Below are 21,804 nucleotides of genomic sequence, written 5' to 3'. Positions count from 1 at the left end.
TCTCAACCCACCTTCTCTTCCTAAATCCGATCAAATACCTACCACTCTAATATCTTGCACAGAATGAAAAGATACAAATCAAAGGTCATTTGATTCAAACCTTTTTGCTCCCAACCAAACCTCTTCGTGCGTTCTTTCATCATGTCCTCTAAATCCCTTTTTCAGAAGATAACAGCATTTATTTGAGTATTAAATGGAGTTGCATCCAAGGAAAAAATATATATATATATTTAAAATTAAAAATAACAAACAAAATGACAAACTGGGCTTGACACTTTGGTTTGCACTTGGCATTGATGTATGAATGCATAATTCTGCCCTACAAACAAGCTATCAGTTCACAATGTCACCTGACTACATTTCAATCACAAGGAATGGAAAAAGGTTCTCTTAACTGAGTAAGAGTTTAGACCTACTTGACTCACTCGCATACCTGAAAGAAACAATTATCCTATCTGCCAGTTGCATCATGATGTGTTAAAAGACCTGACTACTTTAAACTACACTGCGGCAGTATATCTCTTGCTGCTGAAAGTAAGGGATATTGTTTTCACTAAGAAAAGTAGGATCAAACAACTTACTGATACAAGTTAGAGGTGAAATAAATTACTCAGAGTGGGAATTGTGACTTTGCCTGTCCAAACAAACAAAAGCAGCTACCAAAAAGGTGGTGCATGGGTTCCTGTCGTTATTTAAGGACTGCAGAGATTCTTAAGGTCTTCCTCTTTGGCATACCAGCTTGGTACAAGCTTTGAAGCATGGGGATGGAGGTCCTTGTAGGAATTTCTAATGGTCCCTTCAGCCACTCCTGTTGCTAGAGATATATCTGCATCCAAATGGCTTTGTTACCTTAATGAAGACAAGAACTGGGATGAGAAATTATTGTATGTCAACTTTCTAACCTTTGAGAAGCTTCTTATCGTCTGACAGTTGGGTTGTTATGTAAATGACAGCAGCTGCAATTGATATTGGGCTTCTCCTGCGGCAGTAGACAAAAATTAGAAGTTATAAAATAACAACTTGTGACAGAAAATTAAAAAATCATTGGGGATAGGTTTAAAATCGAAATTCCTTGACAGAATGAAAACAACATCTATAGAATCACATGGCTAATAATTCTCCAATGACTCTCATTGAGAAACATAGAGGGCATGCCATATAGACAGAAAGCTTTCAAGCATCACTCGAGAGAAGACAGGTTAAAATTACTGGCACATAGTGCAACCGTTCTTGGTGGTTAGAGAATGAACTCCTACAGGCAATAACCACAGATAGAAGCAAAAATTCTGCTTGAAACTAAAAGGACCTTATATCCAGCTCTTCAGATTTTTGTACAGCTTCTTGAGCAGCCTTAACTGTTTGATTACTCATACCAAGATGGGAGCAGAAACGTCTCTGTAAATTTGTGGATGTCAGTGGTTGGAATGACAAATTCGAAAAACAGAACAGTTACGAGATACAGAAAGGAACAGTGTATAGGGAAAAGAAAGAACTACAGCAATTAAATGGTGGGTTATTTCAGCACCAAACTCACCAGAAAGTCCCCAGCATGTATTGTTCCCATTTCCATGGATTGACCCATCTCCACCTCCAATTGCTTCACGATATACTCTTTTGCACGACCAATTTCTTTCTTTGTGGCTCCATTGGCAACAGAGCATATTTCTGATTGAAATTCACATGTCAGGAATTTTAATACATGCTAAGAAAAGATGTTTCTTAAGCATTGTATTGGAAATCATACCTTTTACGGTGCGGGGTTTGTCTTCTTGCCTACAGGCAATATAGAGGCAAGCAGCCAAAATTGCATCCTGGTTTCGGCCTCTAAGAGGTTTCTGATCTTCAACTTTCTTATATATTTCGTTGGCTCGATCCTCAAATCAAATTCCCAAACCCACTAGCCAGATTAGTTTCTATATTACAATGCCTCTTGACATTATATCAGCAGGAAACAAGGAAAACACAATATAAATTTTGTGCAATAGAAGCAAAAGATATAGGATCAAAAAGTTGAAACTAAGCATAATCAACCATGAAGTATTGGAGAAGCACTTACATTTAAGAGAGAAAGATAACAAACAATCAAAAATAAAAAGTAAGAACTTTGACTCGAGTCTTTCTATGTGACAGAACTTTTCTTTGAGATTCAAGAATTGTATAAATATAGTCTCCTACTGACTAGGAATGCTTGGAAGTGCTATTTGGATGTCACCTGCATTGACTACTTAAAAGGAACTATGATCAGGAATATTTTGGTAAATATGTGCTTTGAATTTGTGTAAAACAATCACCAATAGGAGTGATGCCTAAGGAACCTAGAATTGATCATTTTCCTATTTTCTTCAATTTTCAGCACTTCAAAAACTTATAAAAAAAATCATAATTCATTCCTTTTAAACTCTAAAACAAGCCTCCATCAAACCAGGGTCAAATCCATAGCAATTGCGACCAAATTTCCATCCTAATAGGCAATTGCTGTTCATATCTCATAGAATAACATCTAAAACTGATTCTTTATTCATCCTCAAGATATGAATTTCCCACATTGATCATACAAACCGTTCCTCAAATTTTACATTTTCCAATAGTGATATCGGCAAACAACTATTTGACACTCTTCTTTCACCTCTCTATCTATTTGATACTTAGTAATTTGCGTTGTCACTTGAAAACAATCTATGCTTTCCTCTCCAAGATCCAACCTGCAATTCTGATGTCTGAAAAGCAATGATGCAGGTTGGCCACTCACATATCTAAAACCAAGCATTAATATGTGGTGTCCTTTTTTTCCTTTTTCTGGAGAGATTGTTGCATAACACAATACTTCACTATAATCCTTGGAAACAATTTCCATTATACGTTTGTGATAAAATTGAATACAAACATAAATTCACAGCTTGGTATTATTTATAAGTATCAATTAAAATAAACAAGAGCAATGAGCAAGATACTAAGTTCTATTAAAATAAGAAAAAAAAGTTCCTATTAAGTAATAATAATCTAATAATATGTATATATACAGTTATTAAGTTCCAATATAACAAACCTGTTAAACATCTATGCATGAATTTCAGTAAATTTATTTAAAGGAATTGCGAAAAAAAGGAGCTATGAAAATATGTGTGAAAAAAAAAAAACCCAACAAAAGCAGAGTTCAGCTTCGTACCTTAATGGTTGCAACAAGGCCCAACCTGAAACATCCAATATAGGATCAGTTATATTTGCTACAATTTTTAGAGGTGTATAAACAAATCTTGTCTTGAAAATGTTTAACCAAAATAGATGTTTCTGAGTAATTGTTTAAGTATATCTCAAACACAAATCATTCCTTCCTTTCTCTTTTCTTTGATTAAATTCATGGTTAATTGAACACTGATACCATAATCTCTATACCTAATCTTAGCCTAGTAATGAACCATAACCTGAGTTCAACTTTCATGAATGAGTAACAACTGTCACAATATCTCCCTTCCCCAAAATTTTCAACATCCAGGGCCTTAGCTGCTCAGACAAGCTTTCTTTCTTTATGTAATATAATTTGCCCATGAAGGAACAAACCAACAGTTAGAAGTTGAAATTTCTAAGTTGAAGATATTAGATTTGAACTTAAGGAAATGGGACAATGTGATTTATACCTCCAGTTAAATAATTGAAGATATACAACAACATCCAACAGGTTTCAATATGTACCAAAAAGACAAAAATGAATCTGATGGTCTTGTAATTCTTGTCACTACCATCTAATGAAGTCTTTGAGTCTGTAAGAGAAACCAAAAAAAAAAAAAAAAGAATAAGAAAATCTATTCTATCCTACTTTTTTCTCATTAACCAAACACAAAACTATCTCGCCATACATACAAAAAAAAAGCACTATAATACAAATGAAAAAAATAAACACACAATTAACATAAAACAATGCATTCATGTTAAAAAGAAAAAGAAGAAAAAACCAACGAACCTGTCAGACATGGTGGCAATGGTCTTAAAGGCCTGGATAAGGGAACGATCCGGGTTTGCCCCGCGGTTCTGCCAGCGTCCCAAAGAGGATGTCAAGAAATCACCAGAGGAGCCATTAGGTTTGGAAATGACGGTAGAGAGGCCACCATCGGCCAAAAGAGGATTAGAAGGACCGCCGACACGAACTGGGTCATTGTCCCCAGACTCATTGGCAAAGGTTCGCCACTCAGAGGTCTCGTCTATGGAATGAGCCTCAAGAACAAGACCGCACTCGGAGCAGACAATGTCTCCGGCTGAGTGGTCGAAGACAACTTCGGTTGGACGCTTGCAATCTGGGCAGAAAGAGTCAGCCATGTCAGCATTTCGGTAGTAGGGAGAGGTTGGTTTCGGTTTTTTCTTCACCCGTGGTGTTTGCTTAGATATGTGTGAAGAGAATGATGATCTTATCCAGTTCTCTGCTAAGGGGGGTTGGGATGGTTGTCATTTTTTCGTGTCTTTTTTTTTTTTGTTTCAACGTGGGGTTTGCTTACCTTTTTTGTCGCCTCTGCCATTCTACTGCGATTGTGAGGGCAGAAAATGTGATTTTTTAGTATAATTTTACGACATTTGATACAACATGAAATAAGGGTGAATAAAATAAAATTAGATTAATTATTTATCAAAATTAAATACAATTTAGGTAAAACGATTCGGTTAAATTAATCTAATGGGTTAATTGATCTAAAATATTTAGTTTAATTCATTTTTATCAATTCAGAATTTTAAAATTTTTAAACCAATTCATCCAAAAAATCATAATAATTATATATATATTATATATAATATGTTTTATATATATTAAGAAGAATTGATCATAAACTGAATTAATAATATACTTAAAAGATATTAGTTTATTATATATACGTATATAAATCATATTCATAACAATTTAATATTAACTATATATATATATTTATTTAATTATAAATCTGTAATAATATGAAATTATAAGTTATATATTTTAAAATATATAACTTTTATGTTAATATTATAATAGTAAATATCTTACATATTAATATGTTATAATTATTACACCTTAATAATGTTTCGTAATATAAAATGTTATGAATATATATATAATTGTATAAATATATATATATACTTATATTTAATTTATATATAAGTAATACTATAACTTATAATAAATTTTATTTATATAATTACACTTAATAACTTTATTAGTTATCAGTTTAGTTTTTATAACCTATTGTTTATGATTAGTTATTATTTATATAAATTTTGATATAAAATATTATAACATATAAATTGTATCATTAATTTTCTCTATATATAACAAAGTAATATTATATATACATATATTTAATTTATATATAACCATTACTATTACTTATAATAGATTTTATTTATATAATTATATTTAATAACTTTATTAGTTATCACCTTAGATTTTATAACATATTATTTATAATTAGTTATTATTTATATAAACTTTGATATAAAACATTATAACATTATAGTTTTATTTTGTAGATGTTAATTTTATTATCCTTGACCTTTTGTTATATTGAATCTTGAATGTTAATTTAATGGTTTATATAAAAAGACATAATTATGTGAGTGAAGGAATAAATATTTGTTTTTTTTTGTTTAGATTACTTGTATATTTTTTAATTATGGATGAAGTTTATAAGTTTTAACATTGTAATTTGTAAAAAAAAAAAAAGTGATAAAATTTTGATCCATTGGTCCAAAACTGAACAGATCAAACCAATTCTATATTTGATCAATTTGGTCTTCTTTTATGTTGGGTCAACTTTGGTTGTTTTTTAAAAATATTTAGTCAATTTAGTTTTTAGGTATAACGGACTAAATTTCTCAATCCACCCATTTACTCACCTCTAATATGAAAGAGTAATGATTGTAAAGCATATGATTATTGAGAAAATTAAATTGTAGTGTTTGGCTTGAAAGCATTTTACTAGGAATGTAATGTAAATTTATAAAATTACATTTATGTTAGAAAATAAAAAGTTGAATAAAATTATATTCTTTTAATGTAAATATTTAACTTTTCAAACTTTATCTCTTTAAATGTAATATATATTCATTTTAAATGTAAAATTACTAAATATTTATTTTTATAATAATAACTATAAATATAAAAAATAATACCTAGAATTATCACATGAATAATAAAAAATATTATTCAAAAAGTTTTTTTTTAATTTTTTTTGTCTTGAGCTTCTTTGACTAATGATTTCTCTTTGTATTTTTTAAAAAATAAATAACAAACGTTTTTAATAACATTAATAGTAGTATTATTTATAAGTATACATAAATAGCAAAAGCAAGTTTATATTTAAAACAATTAAATTAAAAAATCTAAAAAATAAAGATAAATTAAACAAACCGAAAGCACCTTTTTTATATATTTAAATTAAACCTTGATCTATCCTTATTTTTAATCTATCTTTATTTTTTCCAAAGACCAACGTCCCTTCTCTTAATAATTTTATTTTATCTCCACTCCACCTTAGTTCACATGACAACTTCTTCCTCCAACTTCTTTAATCCTTCCTTCATCGCAAGACTGAAATGAAAAGTGATTCCTCTCTTCAAGACTCCAAAAACCCAAGCAACCAAGCAAGGCAAACATAGATAAAAACCTTCAAAAGCACTCAACAGATTAGATTCAAATCTCGATCTCTACCTTTGACCGAACTGTGAAGGTGAGCGGTTAGGGTTTTTACAGGCAGCTAGAGGAAGAAGAAGGAGAAAAGAAAGACTAGTCGGCTAGAGGAAAAAGATGAAGGAGAAGACGAAAGATGAAAGAAAAAAGAGATGAGAAAATAGAAGAGAGGGTCGAGTGATGGATAGGATAATTTGGGAATAATCAAAGTTGTAATATTTTTTTGGCAAAGGGAAAATAACTTTGCATCATGAGAAGAGGTTCCCTTTACGCTTTGTAATCACTTGTCATGTTTTTTTGGCAAAGAAAACGTTGTAAACACATTACATCCAAATAAAATCACTATAAATAAAGTGATCTACTCTCCATGTACAAAAAGCCTCCTTTGTGTTGGTTTTTGAAACCCCAAGTTACCTAACTACTTACCTTCGGCTTTTATATTACTTGTTTTTATTTTGTTTTTAAAATTAAAAACAATATTTTCTTTTTAAATTTAAATAAAATCTCAAATACAATATTAAAAAAATTAAAAATCTTTAAATACTAAAAACTGAAAATTTGAATCATGAGAATGAGAATTTGGTATTGGCTCAATTTCTATTTTTAAAATAATTCATGTGTTGAAAACTTTGAATCCTTCAATTTAATAGAAAATTTTTTCCACAACTGAACTACATGCGAAGATAACAACGAAATGGCAAAATTTCTCAGGTTTCAACGGTGGATTTGGTCCAATTTATGTATTTATTAGTTTATTTGATTTTTTATACATATAATGAGCTTTTTTATACATTTTAAAAATTATTTGATTACGATGATTAATGTAATTTACACTTTTATATATTAAAAAAATATATAAATAACTGTAAAAGAAATTGAAAAAAAAAACAAAAGATTATTATTTTATAAAGTTTAAAATGAAGGCGGCTTGTTCCTGTGCAACAATTTTCTCCAGCATCAACAGAAAGTCCGGGGGATGTTGGACACCAACTTTGGCCCGTTGGTCTGCCATTTCAGTTGCTTCACGGCAGAATTCTGGATTTGCCGTACGCTAATATGTAACTTATACAATTCAATGTGCTTCTTAATCTCCATGGAGCAGTGTTGGGGTTAATTAAGCACCCAATTTACCACATTTGTAGATTCACTTTCCATTAACAATTGGTGAAATCAAGTTTGCCCATTTTAAGACATTTAAACACTTGTTTAATAACTCAAAGTTGAGCTAGTTTGATTCCATTACTTCTATCATTCTAGAAAACATAAGTTTAACTATACCAACCTCATCACGAATCATATCACCAATGCCAGTTTCCCCAGTATTTCCCTTGATGTCTCATCAACATTGAAATTTAGTGTTCCATGATTAGGTGGGCACACCTAATTAGTAGATTTCCTTGGTCGTTTTATCCTCCGAGGAACCACTACCCTATTAGGTTAGCGTGGGATATCCCTGATTGTGCTTTTGTTATTCGATAGTCTGGCTTTATGTCACCAAGCCATCCTTAATTTTACGATATCAAACACTTGCTCAATATCCCAAACTTTTTTCTTTGAATACTATTTTATTTTGTTACCATATGATATCTGAACATTTGACTAATTAATTATAATTACAAAAATATTATGTTTATTATTTTAAATATTTTTGCTTTAATATTTATCGCATTTCAAATTGTGTGAAAGGATGCATCTCAAACTCGGTAATATTTGCTCATTAATACTATATGGTTTTATGATTATTGAGTAATTATGACAAATCTTTTACCTGCAAAGCAAGTTAATAATTATAGAAAACTGTTAAAAAAGTAGTATAAGAAAAGGGATAAAAAGGCTTGAGGCATGCTTTTTTTTAAAGTTAAATGTGGAATAGATTCATATCAAAAGGGGAGATCCCATATACACAAAAAAGGAGGGAACCTGGCAGGAGCATCGGCCCGGGATCCTACCTTGAGGCTGGCTTGCAAAAAATTAGCCAGCGACAACATATAACCTGTACAATAATTTTAACGAACGAAAATACAAGGCAAGAGACCACAATTACAAACAGGATTTTCTAGAATCAACAAGTTTATTTTAGAATTTTATTAATAATTGAAATCTATTTTGAAAGTATGTTCTCTTCCTACTGTACTACTATGTTAACAGTTATGTCTATTGAAAACATTGAATAATTAATCAATTGTGTTTGTTGAAAACACTTCTATTTATTAAAAAATTATATATTAAATTGACCAGTCAAATTTAAATAAATAATTAATTTCTAATAAACTCCAATATTAACTAGTATTCTTGGTCAATGTGAGAAAACATAGTAACTCTTGTTCCATGACTTAACAAATATGGTTTGTTCCAACCTCTAAATATATTTACTATAATTTTTTTTGTCAATATATTTATATATACGTACTCCAATAGGAATTACTGGAAACTTATACGTAAATAAAATGTTTGTAACCAATATTGGAAGGCTTCAACTATTCATCCAAAAAATAAGAAAAAAGAGAGGATGAATTAGAATTGATTTCTTTCACAAGATATAGGTAAGATTATTTAATTATAATTTACTTGTGACACATCAAATGTAATTTCATCATATAATTACAAGAAAGAACATAGTCGATGATTTCACAAATATATGACTTGTTCCAGTCTCTAAACATGTTTAGAGTAATTTTTTTTTAATTTGTTAATGTACTTATATAGTTATATAATCCAATAGCAATTACTAGAATCTCATCCAAGCATAAGAAAGTATAGGTGCACCTTCTTTCCAATATGTTTTGATAATAAACGAAATTCATATAACCAAAGAATAATAATAATAAAAAGGTAAGGCTTGGAATTATTCATCTAAAAAATAAGAAGTTAGATGGCTGAATTAATTAGGAGGAAAATATATATGGCTCAAGTCACAATTGAGCTTGTAAAAGACCAATCCTAAGGAACTATATATCCAAAAAATAATAAAAAAGGAACATAACAATTAATTCATAGGAAGCTTATCGGATACTTGGGCTGCTTATCAGGGGAGAAGAGGCCAAAATGGCGCTCAGTTTCAGCAGGACCCTTTTGATTTTCATCAAACATTGCAAACAGGTAAGTTTGCGTGGGTTGTCCAGGCCTCTTTGGGGTTCCATTCTGAATATGATTGATCAAATTCTGGTAGTAAGTGCTTGCGTTTTCAATAGTTGCGGCGGTGCCTCCATCCGACGGCCAGCCAGTCTCGGATACAACCACTTCCATATTAGAGAAACCAGCTTTCTCAATAGCAGAATAAAAGGCATCCAATATTGCATCAAACAGGTTTTGGTACCCGAATGCGCCGTCCTGAACCACAACTCCCGGTGATGTGAATAAGGCGTAGTTAAGATCGATGCTTGTAGGGTCACCAATGTAGCTAAAATAAGGGTAGATGTTGGCGAGTAAAGGTGCCCCTTTGTCTGCTAGGAATTGAACGATGGGAATTATGTATGAGCTTGCACTGTCACTGAATGCGCCAGCTGAAGGAGGATACGAACTGCCTAACAAAGTTGCATCCACCGAAGTAGAAACCTTAATTTGGAGTACTTCCATTGCGTTGTTTGCTGACTCCAAAGCATTGCAAATGTTTTGCATTGCAGGGAGAACGAATTGTGCAGCCGGATCCATCGGTCTCACTTCGTTTCCAACAGAGATGTAACGAATATTGGCCGCCGGTGCGTAGGGCAGTATGTTACGTTGGACCCAATCGGTTGCAGATGAGGCATCGGTAGCAAGGGCCTCAAGGTCACCGTTAGGGACACCAAGGATGAGTTCTATGTCTGGAAACATTCCGAGGGCTCGCAGAGTTGCTTGATTTGGATCATAGATTCTCATCTTTTCGATGCCACTAGCTTTATAAAGTTCCAAAACTTCCTGTTCACTTGGCAAATTGTCGCCGATTCTTCCATAGCAAACGCCTACGGATTTTGCCCCTATTTCAAACATATTCAAACATGCATGGTAACTTCTATACCTTACTAAACCTTTCAATATTCCAACAATAATTGTAAAGTTTTCTAAAGGGTGTCACATTTTTCTTTTAATTGGTAAAAAAAAGTTAAATTTAATTTTTTGAAACGCATATACATAATTATTATAATCAACTACTTATGTAGAAAAAGGTGTTACAAACTAAATACAGATAGAAAACGTAATTAAAATTGTGAGATTATAGATAAAATCGAACCTGTGAACTCCAAACTAGACATGAAAATTCCAAGAAGTAGAAACATGACTGCCATGGAAAAGCTTTTGTTATTTCTTGCACTGAAGAAAGCCATGAAGAAGAAGACTAAAATTTTTGGAGTATGATTATGTAGATTATTGTTCTTGCATATATATATATATTTCTGAAGAAGAGGAGCACGCACCAGCCTTCAATGGAGTAAATCTTTGATTCTTACATCTATGCTGTATCTCTGATAGTAATATATTTCTGAAAGATTTCAATGACAGAAAATCTCATCACGTAAAAAATGTAATATTAAATCAATCATTACAGATTTATAGCCATAAATGTATTGTGTGATAATATCGGAATTAATGATGAAAATATTGTTAGCATGCTTATCAAAATCCTTTTATTATCCTTTTATTTTGTTCTTTTAAAAAAACTAGAATACGTTATCTGTAAGTTCTGCAAATTCTTCCAAAAAGGACTTCAAAACAAAACAAAAAACCGAGTCACCCCTCAAACAACCTAAAATATACTCTCTATAAAAAAAAATCATAACCGGTCTTTTACAAAAAAAAGAAAACCTAACAGTTCTCCCAGATCATGTAACCATAGCAATTCTCCCAGATCATATAACCGCACAAAGCATGCACAAGATTTACAAAATTCAATTAATGAGAAGCTGCACAAAGCATGTTCATGATTTACAAAATCCAATTAGAAGCTGTACATTGTAACACTAAGTTTTTATTTTACTTAATAAAATAAATAAAAATAAGTAAACAATTGAAAATATTTATTTTTATTTAATTTTAATTCTAAAATATTAAAATATTTAGTATAAAAATTATTTTTAATTTTAATATTTTAATAATAAATGTAATTTAAATGGATAAAATTTGGTTTTGCAAGTGTCATTTTGGTTAGGTCGGGTAAACAATGTACACTTTTATTTTTTTTTTCGTGTTGGTGTAACATATGAATTGAGAATTTTATTGTGAAATTAAGAGTCGTTATCAATTTTTTTTTGTTTAAATGTGATAGGTCACCTACTTTTTAATGAGATGCTTAACATGATTTAAGTTTATTAAAAAGAATAAGTTTCAATCTATATATGAAACTGATTTAAAATTCAAAATCGAAAATACAATTATATACGAGAAGGTATATTATCACATTACAATGCCTGTTCAAAGAATAGTATCAATTAATTATGTATTTTCCTATCTTAGTCTTAATTAATAATCCTTAACTTCATATTTACTTATATTTTATTTATTTATTTATATTATCATTTTATTTCATTTTTTTATCCAACATTAAATATTTGTGAGACTTAAGAAAATTGTTTATATCAAGAGCATTCAAAAAACACAATTATTTTCAGAAAATTTGTACTATTTTCTTTAAGGAAAATTTGTCTTCAGATTTCATTTGGTATTTTATGGAAGGAATTGATTATAAATTTTAATTTATATAATTATTTTACTATTTTTATTGTCATTATTTTTGAAATCATTATCTATTTTATAAAATAAATTATTTTTATTCTTATTTATTTTACATTCTTCTTTATTATCATTCAAAATTATCTCAAATTGGGATAATTATTATTTAAAATTTTTCCAACACTTTAATGAAGCCCATTTAACTATTCCCCTCGTATAAATTTCTTAAAAAATGTCACAAAAATTTCTTTTAAATCCATTAAATGGAGAAATTTCAAGCAATTATTAAGCAATGTTATTTATTATTAATTAATTAATTCATTTAAAAGATTAAAAAATTTTATTTTAATTAGCAAAATGAATATATAAAAAAAATTAAACAATTAAAAATTGTACTTGACAATAACAAAAACACCTCGACTTTTGAATTGGTGAAATGGATTAGGAAAATTCATTCGGGCCGAATTTATTGGCCCACAGAATACCACCAGCCCATTCTCCTTGCTACTCCTCTTTTTATTTTATATGTTTTATATTTTTGCTTTTCCTCTATAATACAACGTCGTTTTAGCCCAATCATTTCTCTCCCGATCTGCTCCTCCTTCCTCGTTCCATTTTTAGTTTTAAAGCGCATGATTGATTTCGATGCTTTTTCAAGGATTATTTTTAGTTTAATTATACTTGAACTTTGATAATTAATTTGGTGTATGCCTAATAAAACTTCGTATTTCTAATTAACTCTTATTATAATAGAGAGTAATCCACTTAACCCAAAAGAATCTATTCAATCATCCAAATTCGATAGAATGATTAATTTTCTCACGAGTACAAGACATTTTGTCAGCCTTCTTGAATTCCCTCACCGATGGATTGCTCGAAGATTTATTTGTTGTATCTTTTGAGCCATCAAGTTTATGTCACCGGTCATTATTCTTTGGGCGAGTGATTTTTTTTAAAAAAAATTAATTTAATGAGATAAGTTGAGCTCATATTTATATGTACATGGTCTCTATTACTTAATATGAGATTTTATTCTCTCTCACTTGATTTTATAATATTCTCATTTCACTTATTAAACATCATAGTCAAGTTGGAGTTAATTTTGATATTATTTTGTCACTAAATTATTACTCTTTTCAAAAAATTAATTTAATGAGATATACAATGCTCACACTTATAAATTTAAGAATTTTATTTTACTTATTTGATGTAAAATTTCGTAATATTCTCTCTTATTTGTATTTATGACCCTATTATCATAGATCAAGTAGATCGAATCACTTTACATACTTCACTCATTAGACTACTTATATGATATCAAAGTTGAATTCAAAATTTTTTATATTAATTTATCATGAAATCATTACTCTCTTCTCAAAAAACTAAATTAATACAATCGGATATCTGTTTCTTACCTATTGGATATAAAATTCTGCAACAACTGCATTTACCTTTGATGACACAAAAAGGTGTGTTCCTATGTCCTCTCAAGGATAGCCATGACGCGAGACTCAAAGAATACAAGCGTGGCTGCACGAGCATAGTGTAAACTTCTATGCGCTTCTTGGATTTTAAAGTGGCTCTTTAGGATCCAAAGCCTTTGTCAACCTTAAAAGTCCAAATCCAAATTGATGGTGCTAAAAAGATAGACAAACACTCATCAAGTCACACTTCATTACCAGATGGGCTCATCCAATCCAAGATCATTCCTTGGATCTTGGTGAAACTATCCTCGTCCAACTTCCCACAGATCATACCCAACCGCGTTCGTATCCCAAGGCATTTTTATAAAGAAGAAGTTATCTCTTTCATTTCGTGGATAACCATATATAGAACAGATTTGAAGAGAAAAACTTATCCATCTCATTCTTTTAAAACATGGGTAATCCCAAAACAAATCTCAAGAGAAAAAAATTACTTCTCTCGTTCTTGAAACATGGGTAACGATTTATAGATGCATGTTTAATTTGACCATCCTTATCTTTAAGCTTTCGTCGGGCACTTGATGTAAGATGATATATTATTGGTGGTGTTATTTTTTTTTTTGTGAAGTTGAATTTCATTGATATAGGGGTGTAATTTTCCTTATATATACAATAAAGAGGATTTGATGGTTTTATGTTCCTACATGTAAAGCCTATCGACATAAAAACCTCAACGCTCTACGTATACAAAAATCTAACATAACAATGGGTGTGCTCTTTACTAGTTTACTTTACCACGAATCTGTTTTTTTGTGATGCTCTTATTTAAGCCTACTTAGTTTCTTCAATGAATTTGCTATATGCTATTTTGCAATAGGAAAGCTTAAACTTATGTGTACAGAGGACATAATAGAGAGTAGATGCTGCCAACTACTTAATTGAGCAACAATCGGCTTTTGTAATTGTAGAGGACTCTCTTATTCCAAAGTTAATCTTCTTATGCCACTAGAAGTCTTTTATCATCATGATTCAAGATTTATGATATCATACTAGCTTGTGAGATCTCAATAAAATACTATTTTTTGAAAAAAAATATGACACTACCATCTAACACAATCAACAAAATTCCAGATCCATAGATATTTAAAATTTAGCCAAACAACACATTGGAATACAGTATACAATCTAAACACAACTTACAAAATTGACATGTACCCATACACTCAAACTTTACACATTAATAGATAATCAAACAGTAAACTTTAAACATTAACAGATAACCAAACAGCTTTACATCGCTCAACAAAGTAATTATCATGAACTAAGAACCAGATCCTCAATTCAATACATAACCTTGCACTAGTCAATACAAATAGCTCCCAATAAACGGCATTACTCTGTTTCGTGATCTGAACTCTGGAAACAGGGCGCCCAATACCAAGGTCACCATTGCATCGAATCATTCCTGCCCTCCACCACGTCCAACCTGTCATTCTCATGAACCTGTCCACCCACAAGTCACCCGTTTTTTAGTATAAATTAGTCTACTATGTCACACACAACCAGTTCTCAAGACCTGTAGGGGAACACCGGTGTTGCTCTTTTTTCTTTCTTCGATAAGCCATTAGAAATTTTCATTAAATTGTGGGAATTACTCAATTTCGTAATCCATCTAAATAACAAAAGTTTGACATTTTACCTATACCCTATACAACATTCTGCACTACCAACAGCCCCTGTACAGACACCCCTTATTCTCCCTATACACGGCCATCATGCATAACCCCTCCAACTTATTGGCAAATCATCCCAACCCCCATTTGATACAGTACATAAACTCCCTCGAAGCAAACACTTTTGTAAGGGCCTCATAATTAAAAACAACATTTAAAGACTCAGAGACTAAAGCATTTTGTGGTCCCATCTTGTGCCCCCACACTGGTGTTGCTATTGTTAAAACAACAAACTGAAAAATTTAGAAATTGGCTTCAAGGCATGTATTAATGTCATTATCTTTTAAGGTTTTATTCGTCTCCACTTGTAGTGTACAAAAGAGTTACTGGTGTATAAACCTCGAAGATATAATGAAACCTAGTAATGGCGTTTTGCACTGATAAAATCAATCCTGTGATACCTCATAGCTCACATCAGATATGAATGTGATTGTTAAGACTTATATAATAATCTAAGTCCATCACTATTAGCAACTTGAGCTTAAGCTTTTGAGGATCACGTAGTTTAGACTCAAAAAGCTACTGAGCTAGTGATTGGACTTGGGTCGTTACAAATGGTATCAGAGCCTGCGTCGGTCCGATGTAAGCTTTCACATTGCTCTGGTGAGATCTTGGTTCTGTGGATATGATGTGTAGCCTTGATGAGCACATCAAGGATTTGAGTGGGTGTGTGGATATGATGTTGGTTTTGTGGATATGATGTGTAGCCTTAATGAGGACATCAAGGATTTGAGCGGGTGGGAATGTGATACCTCACATCCCACATCAGATATGAATGTGATTATTAAGACCTATATAACAATCCAAATCCATCACTACTAGTAACTTGATGACCACGTGGTTTAGGCTCAAAAAATTGCTTGACCAATGATTGGACTTAGGTCATTACATCTTCACTGGAGTATAATAAGATTATCAAACTTTTATAATATTAATATAAAAGAAAACTTGGAGAATGTTTAAGAAAGGAAGGAAAGATTTTCCTGTTTTTTGATATACGTTCTGTTGATAAAAAGGGTCCTTTTTATAGGTTTAGATGCCTAATCTTAACAGACACTATTTGTGTCTGTTTTAAACAGTCGCTCCTCTTGGTCATTTTCAACAGACGTGATTTTTATTTTATTTATTTGTAACAAACATAACCCTTCTCTTAATTTTTAATTTCCAATCATCATAATTTTATTCTGATATCTTTTATTTGAAAATATCTAACAATCCCCCACCATTTTCAAATTAATCCAAATTTTTGATAATCTTGGAAATCAATTGTATAAATGAAGGTGTCTTCCGATTGAACCTTCATTTAGTGAAAACATATTAAAGTTAATCGGAATTGCATGGTAAACTATGATTTGAACCAGCTATTCCATTTTGTTAATCGAACACATCTACACAACGATTTCAACACTAATGAATGCATAGTATCTGACGACGCTTTAATAGCCATGCATCTGTATCATCATTTCATGAGTGCTGTTAGAGTTAAGCTCTTGAACTCCTAGAAACGGCCACAGTTCACACTCACATAGGTAGATCCCACGAATGCTCCCCGTAACTAAAGCATTCTAACAAATTTATGTTATGAGTCTATTAAGATATATAACTCATCATTTCCTTACCATTACGAGTACCTAGCACTTCACTGGGGATGGAATATAATATGTTATATTATAGTGCTAGTAGCCACATACATATGATGTACTTTGTCTCATTGAACTCAAGACTTGACTTTATACCAAGCGTTGAATCGAGTTTTCACCATGGGTGACTTTCAATTTATTAGCTCCATTCCTTTTGAGGTCTTATTTACAAGATTTCTAGCAAGACTTTTTGTTGAGGATCTGTCAAGTTTTCACTAGACCTTACAAACGTTATAGTAATCACTCTGTCAAAAATTAATTGTCGAACATAGCTATGTCTTAATCTAATATGTCTAGACTTTTCATTTTACACTTGGCTATATGCTTTTGCTAGAGTTGTTTCACTACCACAACAAATAGAAATTGGAGAAATTGGTTTAGGCCATAAAGGCACACCATAGAGTAAATTTCTTAGCCATTCAACTTCCTTGGTGGCAGCAGCCAATGCAATAAATTCAGCTGCCATGGTAGAATCCATTATACACATTTGTTTCTTGAACCCCCAAGAAATGGCACCCCCACCAAGCATGAAGATCCATCAGCTTGTGAGAGCATGATCTTCTAAACTTGTAATCCAATAGCAAATGCTATGTCTACCCTTGTACATATCATTGCAACATATTAAGCAACCAATTACTCTTGTATATTTGTAATTGGTCAACAACCTTGCCAAAATTAGGTACTAATTTAATTTGAGGATTCATGGGTGTAAATGTTGATATACAATTATTGAGATCAAACTTTTAAAGCACTTTTTCAATGTAAAACGATTGTGATAGAACTATGTTATTTTCATTTTAAAATATTTTAAGTTCTAAAATAACATCTGATACACTCATACCTTTCATTGTTTGATGATATCCAGGAAATATCCTATCAAATCCATATTTCCTTTGGAAATCTTTTACAAGAGAATTCTCAAGTTGCTGAACCAATTTAGCATTTCCTTTTTTCTAAGGAAAGTTGTATTGAAGAAAATGTTGCTGTTGGCTTTGAGTTTAGATGCCCAACAAAATTTCCATCTAAATCACTTAAAAGAATATGATAATAGAGATCATCAAATTATTATCTCCCATTTTTCTTTCAATTCTAGAACACCCCAATGCTCTATTTCTTTCGATTTTTAATTCAATCTCAAAATTCTCATTTTCTAGAATTTTAGTATTTTTTTTATAAAATAACCATATATATGTATATATATAAAATTTTGACCAACCAACTTGTTCATGTCGGCTTGTCTTTCTCTTCTTTATCACAACTCCAAAAAATAAAAAATAGGCATCATGTATCTGCTTTCTTATTCTATGAATGAAACAATGAACCTTTGTTCTAACTTATAATAATTGACATGTTTTAATTAATGAACTTAAGTTTATGGCATCGATTAAAGTGCGAGGCTCGAAAGGCAAGTCTACTAACATCTTTATGAAAATTTTGAAACATAAACAAGCCTTCAACACATTAAGTGTCTATAGTGTCATTTTTATTTCAAAAAATCACATCAAATAAATAATGACTTGTTTAAGTCAACTTTAGAACAGATTAATCAATTATCCTTCCACCTCTGAATTTTTATTTCTGATCTTAGAAGAAAAGTTCAAGATATTTTTCAAAAAAGAAAAAGAAAAGTTCAAGATAAATGGAAATACATCAACAACAAATAATTCTTATTTTTGTAGTTTCTCTCCTAATACAACTATGTCTTTTGATTCTTATTTTGTGGTCTTTGAGGTCATATTTATCGATTGCCAATTAAAATTAATCATTAAGAAATATAATTGCTATGCAATTTTGATCTTCCCCTTTTGACTTGATAATGAGGGAACACAAAATGTTATTGAATGGCAACAGGCTTTGTTAGAACAATTCATGTAAAACAAATTAATTAAAGAAAGAAATCTTATATGTTAATCTTGTGAAAAATCATTTTTCTTTTGTCTTTGTCAACATCAGCTCAGTCCAATTTCACGAAAACAGAAGCCAATTCTCTTAGTGTTCCACTTGCGGTTGCCATTGTTGAAATGAAATAAAACTTTAAGATTGTTAGAACACCAAACCGGAAAACTTAAAAATTAGCTTCAAGGCGTGTATCAATGCCACTGTCTTTAAGGTTTTATTTGCCTTCATTTGTAGTGTGCAAAAGAGTTACCAGCGTATAAATATCGAAAATACAATGAAGCCTAGTGATCGACGGTGTTTTGCATTGACGAAATCATTCCATTGAGCACTCACTAGAGTATAACAAGATTATCAAACTTCTATAATATTTTTCTGTAGGAAAATAATATAAAAGAAAAATTAGAGAATGTTTGAGAAAGGAAGGAAAGATTTTTTATTTTTTGATGTACCTTCTGTTGGCAAAGAAAGTCCTTTTTTTATAAGCTTAGATGCTTGTTCCCAATAGACATTGTTTGTGTTTGTTTCAAACAGCTACTCTTGTTGATCTTTTTCAACAAACGTGACTTTATTTTATTTTATTTATTTTCAACGGACATAATCTTTCTTTTAATTTTTAATTTTTAACAGTCATAATTTTTTTATTCTAATATATTTTATTTGAAAATATCCAACAACTATCTTGCCAGGCCCATATATATATATATATATATATATATATATATATATATATATACATGTACACATATATAATAATAATCTATAACATAAGTAAAAGGAAGCCCCAAAGGGCTTCCAAGTATGGCCACGTCGTGGCACTTTTTGGATGACATCTGTTGAGAATATATTTAATATTATGTGATTTATTTTTTTTAAGTTAATAAATTTCATTCATAGAAAAACAGGGATAAGTTCCCTAGATACAAAAACAAAACACATGATTTTAAAATGCTATGTCTTGATCATCATATCATCTCAAAATCATGATGACAACCTGCCCAGGAGAAGCCATCAAAAAATAGATCACCAAAAACAAACATACCTATCATCAATTTACAGACAAATGAATATTCAAAACCAGCATAAAGCCACAAAGTTATACCAAAATCCCTTTGCTCAGTAATTCATTCCAGATCAATAAAAAACAGGTTGTAACACCCGACCCTAAATTATCTGTGATATCATTCACATGCTTTGGATAGCATGTTTGTATGCTGAATTACCTCGAAAAACAGGTTAAATGACTGTATTGCCCCTAATGGTACGATTCAGTTAAATAAGTTTTGAATTAATTTAAACAGAGAATCGAGGACGAATATGAAATTTTTGAAAAAAAAAGATTTTTTAATACCGTTTGATTAAGATTGATTATATTAGACTTTTTGGAGTATAATTTGAGGGTTTGGCAGTGCAAAAGTTTAATTCCGTTGATTTCTGGAGTGTAGGGGCAAAATCGTAATTTTTCCACTCGCGGACAAAATTTGAGATTTTGAGAGAATTTAGATCAAATTTGACAAATTGGAGAATGATATGAGTATAAGGGATGAAAAATATGTCTATAGGTAATTTTTCAGTTTTTGGGGTAAAAATGTAATTTTTGACTTTTACGGGGATAAAAGTGTAAATTTTAAAAATTACTCCACCAAGACTTTGGATAAGTCTGAGAATTTTATCTAAGCTATGGATATGTGGGACAAGTGTATGGTGAAAATTTGGAAACAAATGGATGGCTAGAATTTAAGGAATTAATAAAACATTAAAAAATGAATAAAATAATATTATATTATTTTAGCCTTTAAAAAGGTCAAAATTTCCAGAATTCTCATCTTCTTCAAGCCGTCCAGACCAGGAGAGAAAAGGGGGAAAAGAAATAAGAACCCTAGCTGAAAAATTTGGGAAAAATCAAGAGAAATCTAGAAATCAAGCATTAAAAAGGTAAATTTCATTGATTTTCCTTGTGATTTTCACTACCCATGCATTTTTTCTCATTTTCATGCAAAATTAGAAAGTGGGTATGGACACCCATGCTGGCCAAACCTCCATGGATGAGTTTTGAGCTTGAGTTTTGGTTGATTTTAATTGAATTAAGTGATTTTAGTTAGGTTATATTGAAATATAACAAAAATAAGCTAGAGAAATAATTTTCTCCCATTGAAACCCATTATGCCGAATTTTCTAGGGGAATATTGGCTGCTGATCTTGATGTTTATTTGAGGAATTAGGATGAATAATGATGAATTATGAGCCTAGAAAAATAATGGGAATTTTCGGAGCAAAAATACGAATTTTTACCCATTAGGGGTATTTTCGTAATTTGCTATCGAGACTGATAATTTGCACCACACTGAGGGACATTAAGCCAATTTGGGTGCAATTGAGGTATAGAAACTGAAAAAAATTAATGTAGAGTTTAAACGGACGCGTACATCGATTTATCGGGTAAAAGATCAAAATAGGCTAACACCGCGTTTAGGCAAAATTTAGACATGTTGCACTTCATATCATGCATTAATAGTATAAATTAGTTTATTTTGGTTTAGTACCAAAGTAGTAAACCTCTTAATTGTGCAATTTGTCAAGGTGGCGAATCCTTTGGCAAGGGCAAAGAAATCGCACCCGAGGAGTAATAGTTGGAGTACTCGAATTTAGTTTTCAGAAACAGTGAGTAAACTTATTATCGTCTTAATTATCTAGAGTAGTTTTATACAATTATGTGATTTTATGAAAAATGGGTTTAAATGGTAAATTACTGTGTTTTAGGAGAAATTGTGATTTTATAAAATGATTTTATAGATTTTATGGAAAATTGAATACTGGTT

The 21,804-nt window shown here is 30.9% G+C and overlaps 1 protein-coding gene and 1 pseudogene across 1 annotated transcript; both read right to left on the bottom strand.

The window, feature by feature from the left end:
* Positions 1 to 255: 255 nt before the first annotated feature.
* LOC18589886 (transcription initiation factor IIB-like) lies at positions 256 to 4,415 on the bottom strand. Its single transcript, XM_007015058.3, has 7 exons — positions 3,959 to 4,415; positions 3,167 to 3,191; positions 1,745 to 1,874; positions 1,535 to 1,665; positions 1,307 to 1,395; positions 903 to 979; positions 256 to 826 (listed from the first exon to the last, which is right to left on the bottom strand). The coding sequence occupies exons 1-7, from the start codon at positions 4,309 to 4,311 to the stop codon at positions 693 to 695; spliced, it is 939 nt and encodes a 312-aa protein (XP_007015120.3). The 5' UTR covers positions 4,312 to 4,415; the 3' UTR covers positions 256 to 692.
* Positions 4,416 to 9,637: 5,222 nt separating this feature from the next.
* On the bottom strand, positions 9,638 to 10,950 carry LOC18589885 (glucan endo-1,3-beta-glucosidase pseudogene; annotated as a pseudogene).
* Between the last annotated feature and the right edge of the window lie 10,854 nt (positions 10,951 to 21,804).

This window comes from Theobroma cacao, chromosome 9 (genome assembly GCF_053813885.1).
Source record: "Theobroma cacao isolate CCN51 chromosome 9, ASM5381388v1, whole genome shotgun sequence".
Taxonomy (NCBI): Eukaryota; Viridiplantae; Streptophyta; class Magnoliopsida; order Malvales; family Malvaceae; genus Theobroma; species Theobroma cacao.
The sequence above is the reverse complement of the archived record's forward strand: the minus strand, read 5'-3'. Positions and strand labels throughout refer to the sequence as shown.

Excerpts from the sequence above, each read along its gene's own strand:
- LOC18589886 (XM_007015058.3), bottom strand. The coding sequence starts at position 4,311 with ATGGCTGACTCTTTCTGCCCAGATTGCAAGCGTCCAACCGAAGTTGTC. Across the intron at positions 1,666-1,744 it reads CAAACCCCGCACCGTAAAAG|AAATATGCTCTGTTGCCAAT; the intron begins GTATGATTTCCA and ends AATTTCAATCAG. Across the intron at positions 1,396-1,534 it reads TACATGCTGGGGACTTTCTG|AGACGTTTCTGCTCCCATCT; the intron begins GTGAGTTTGGTG and ends ACAAATTTACAG.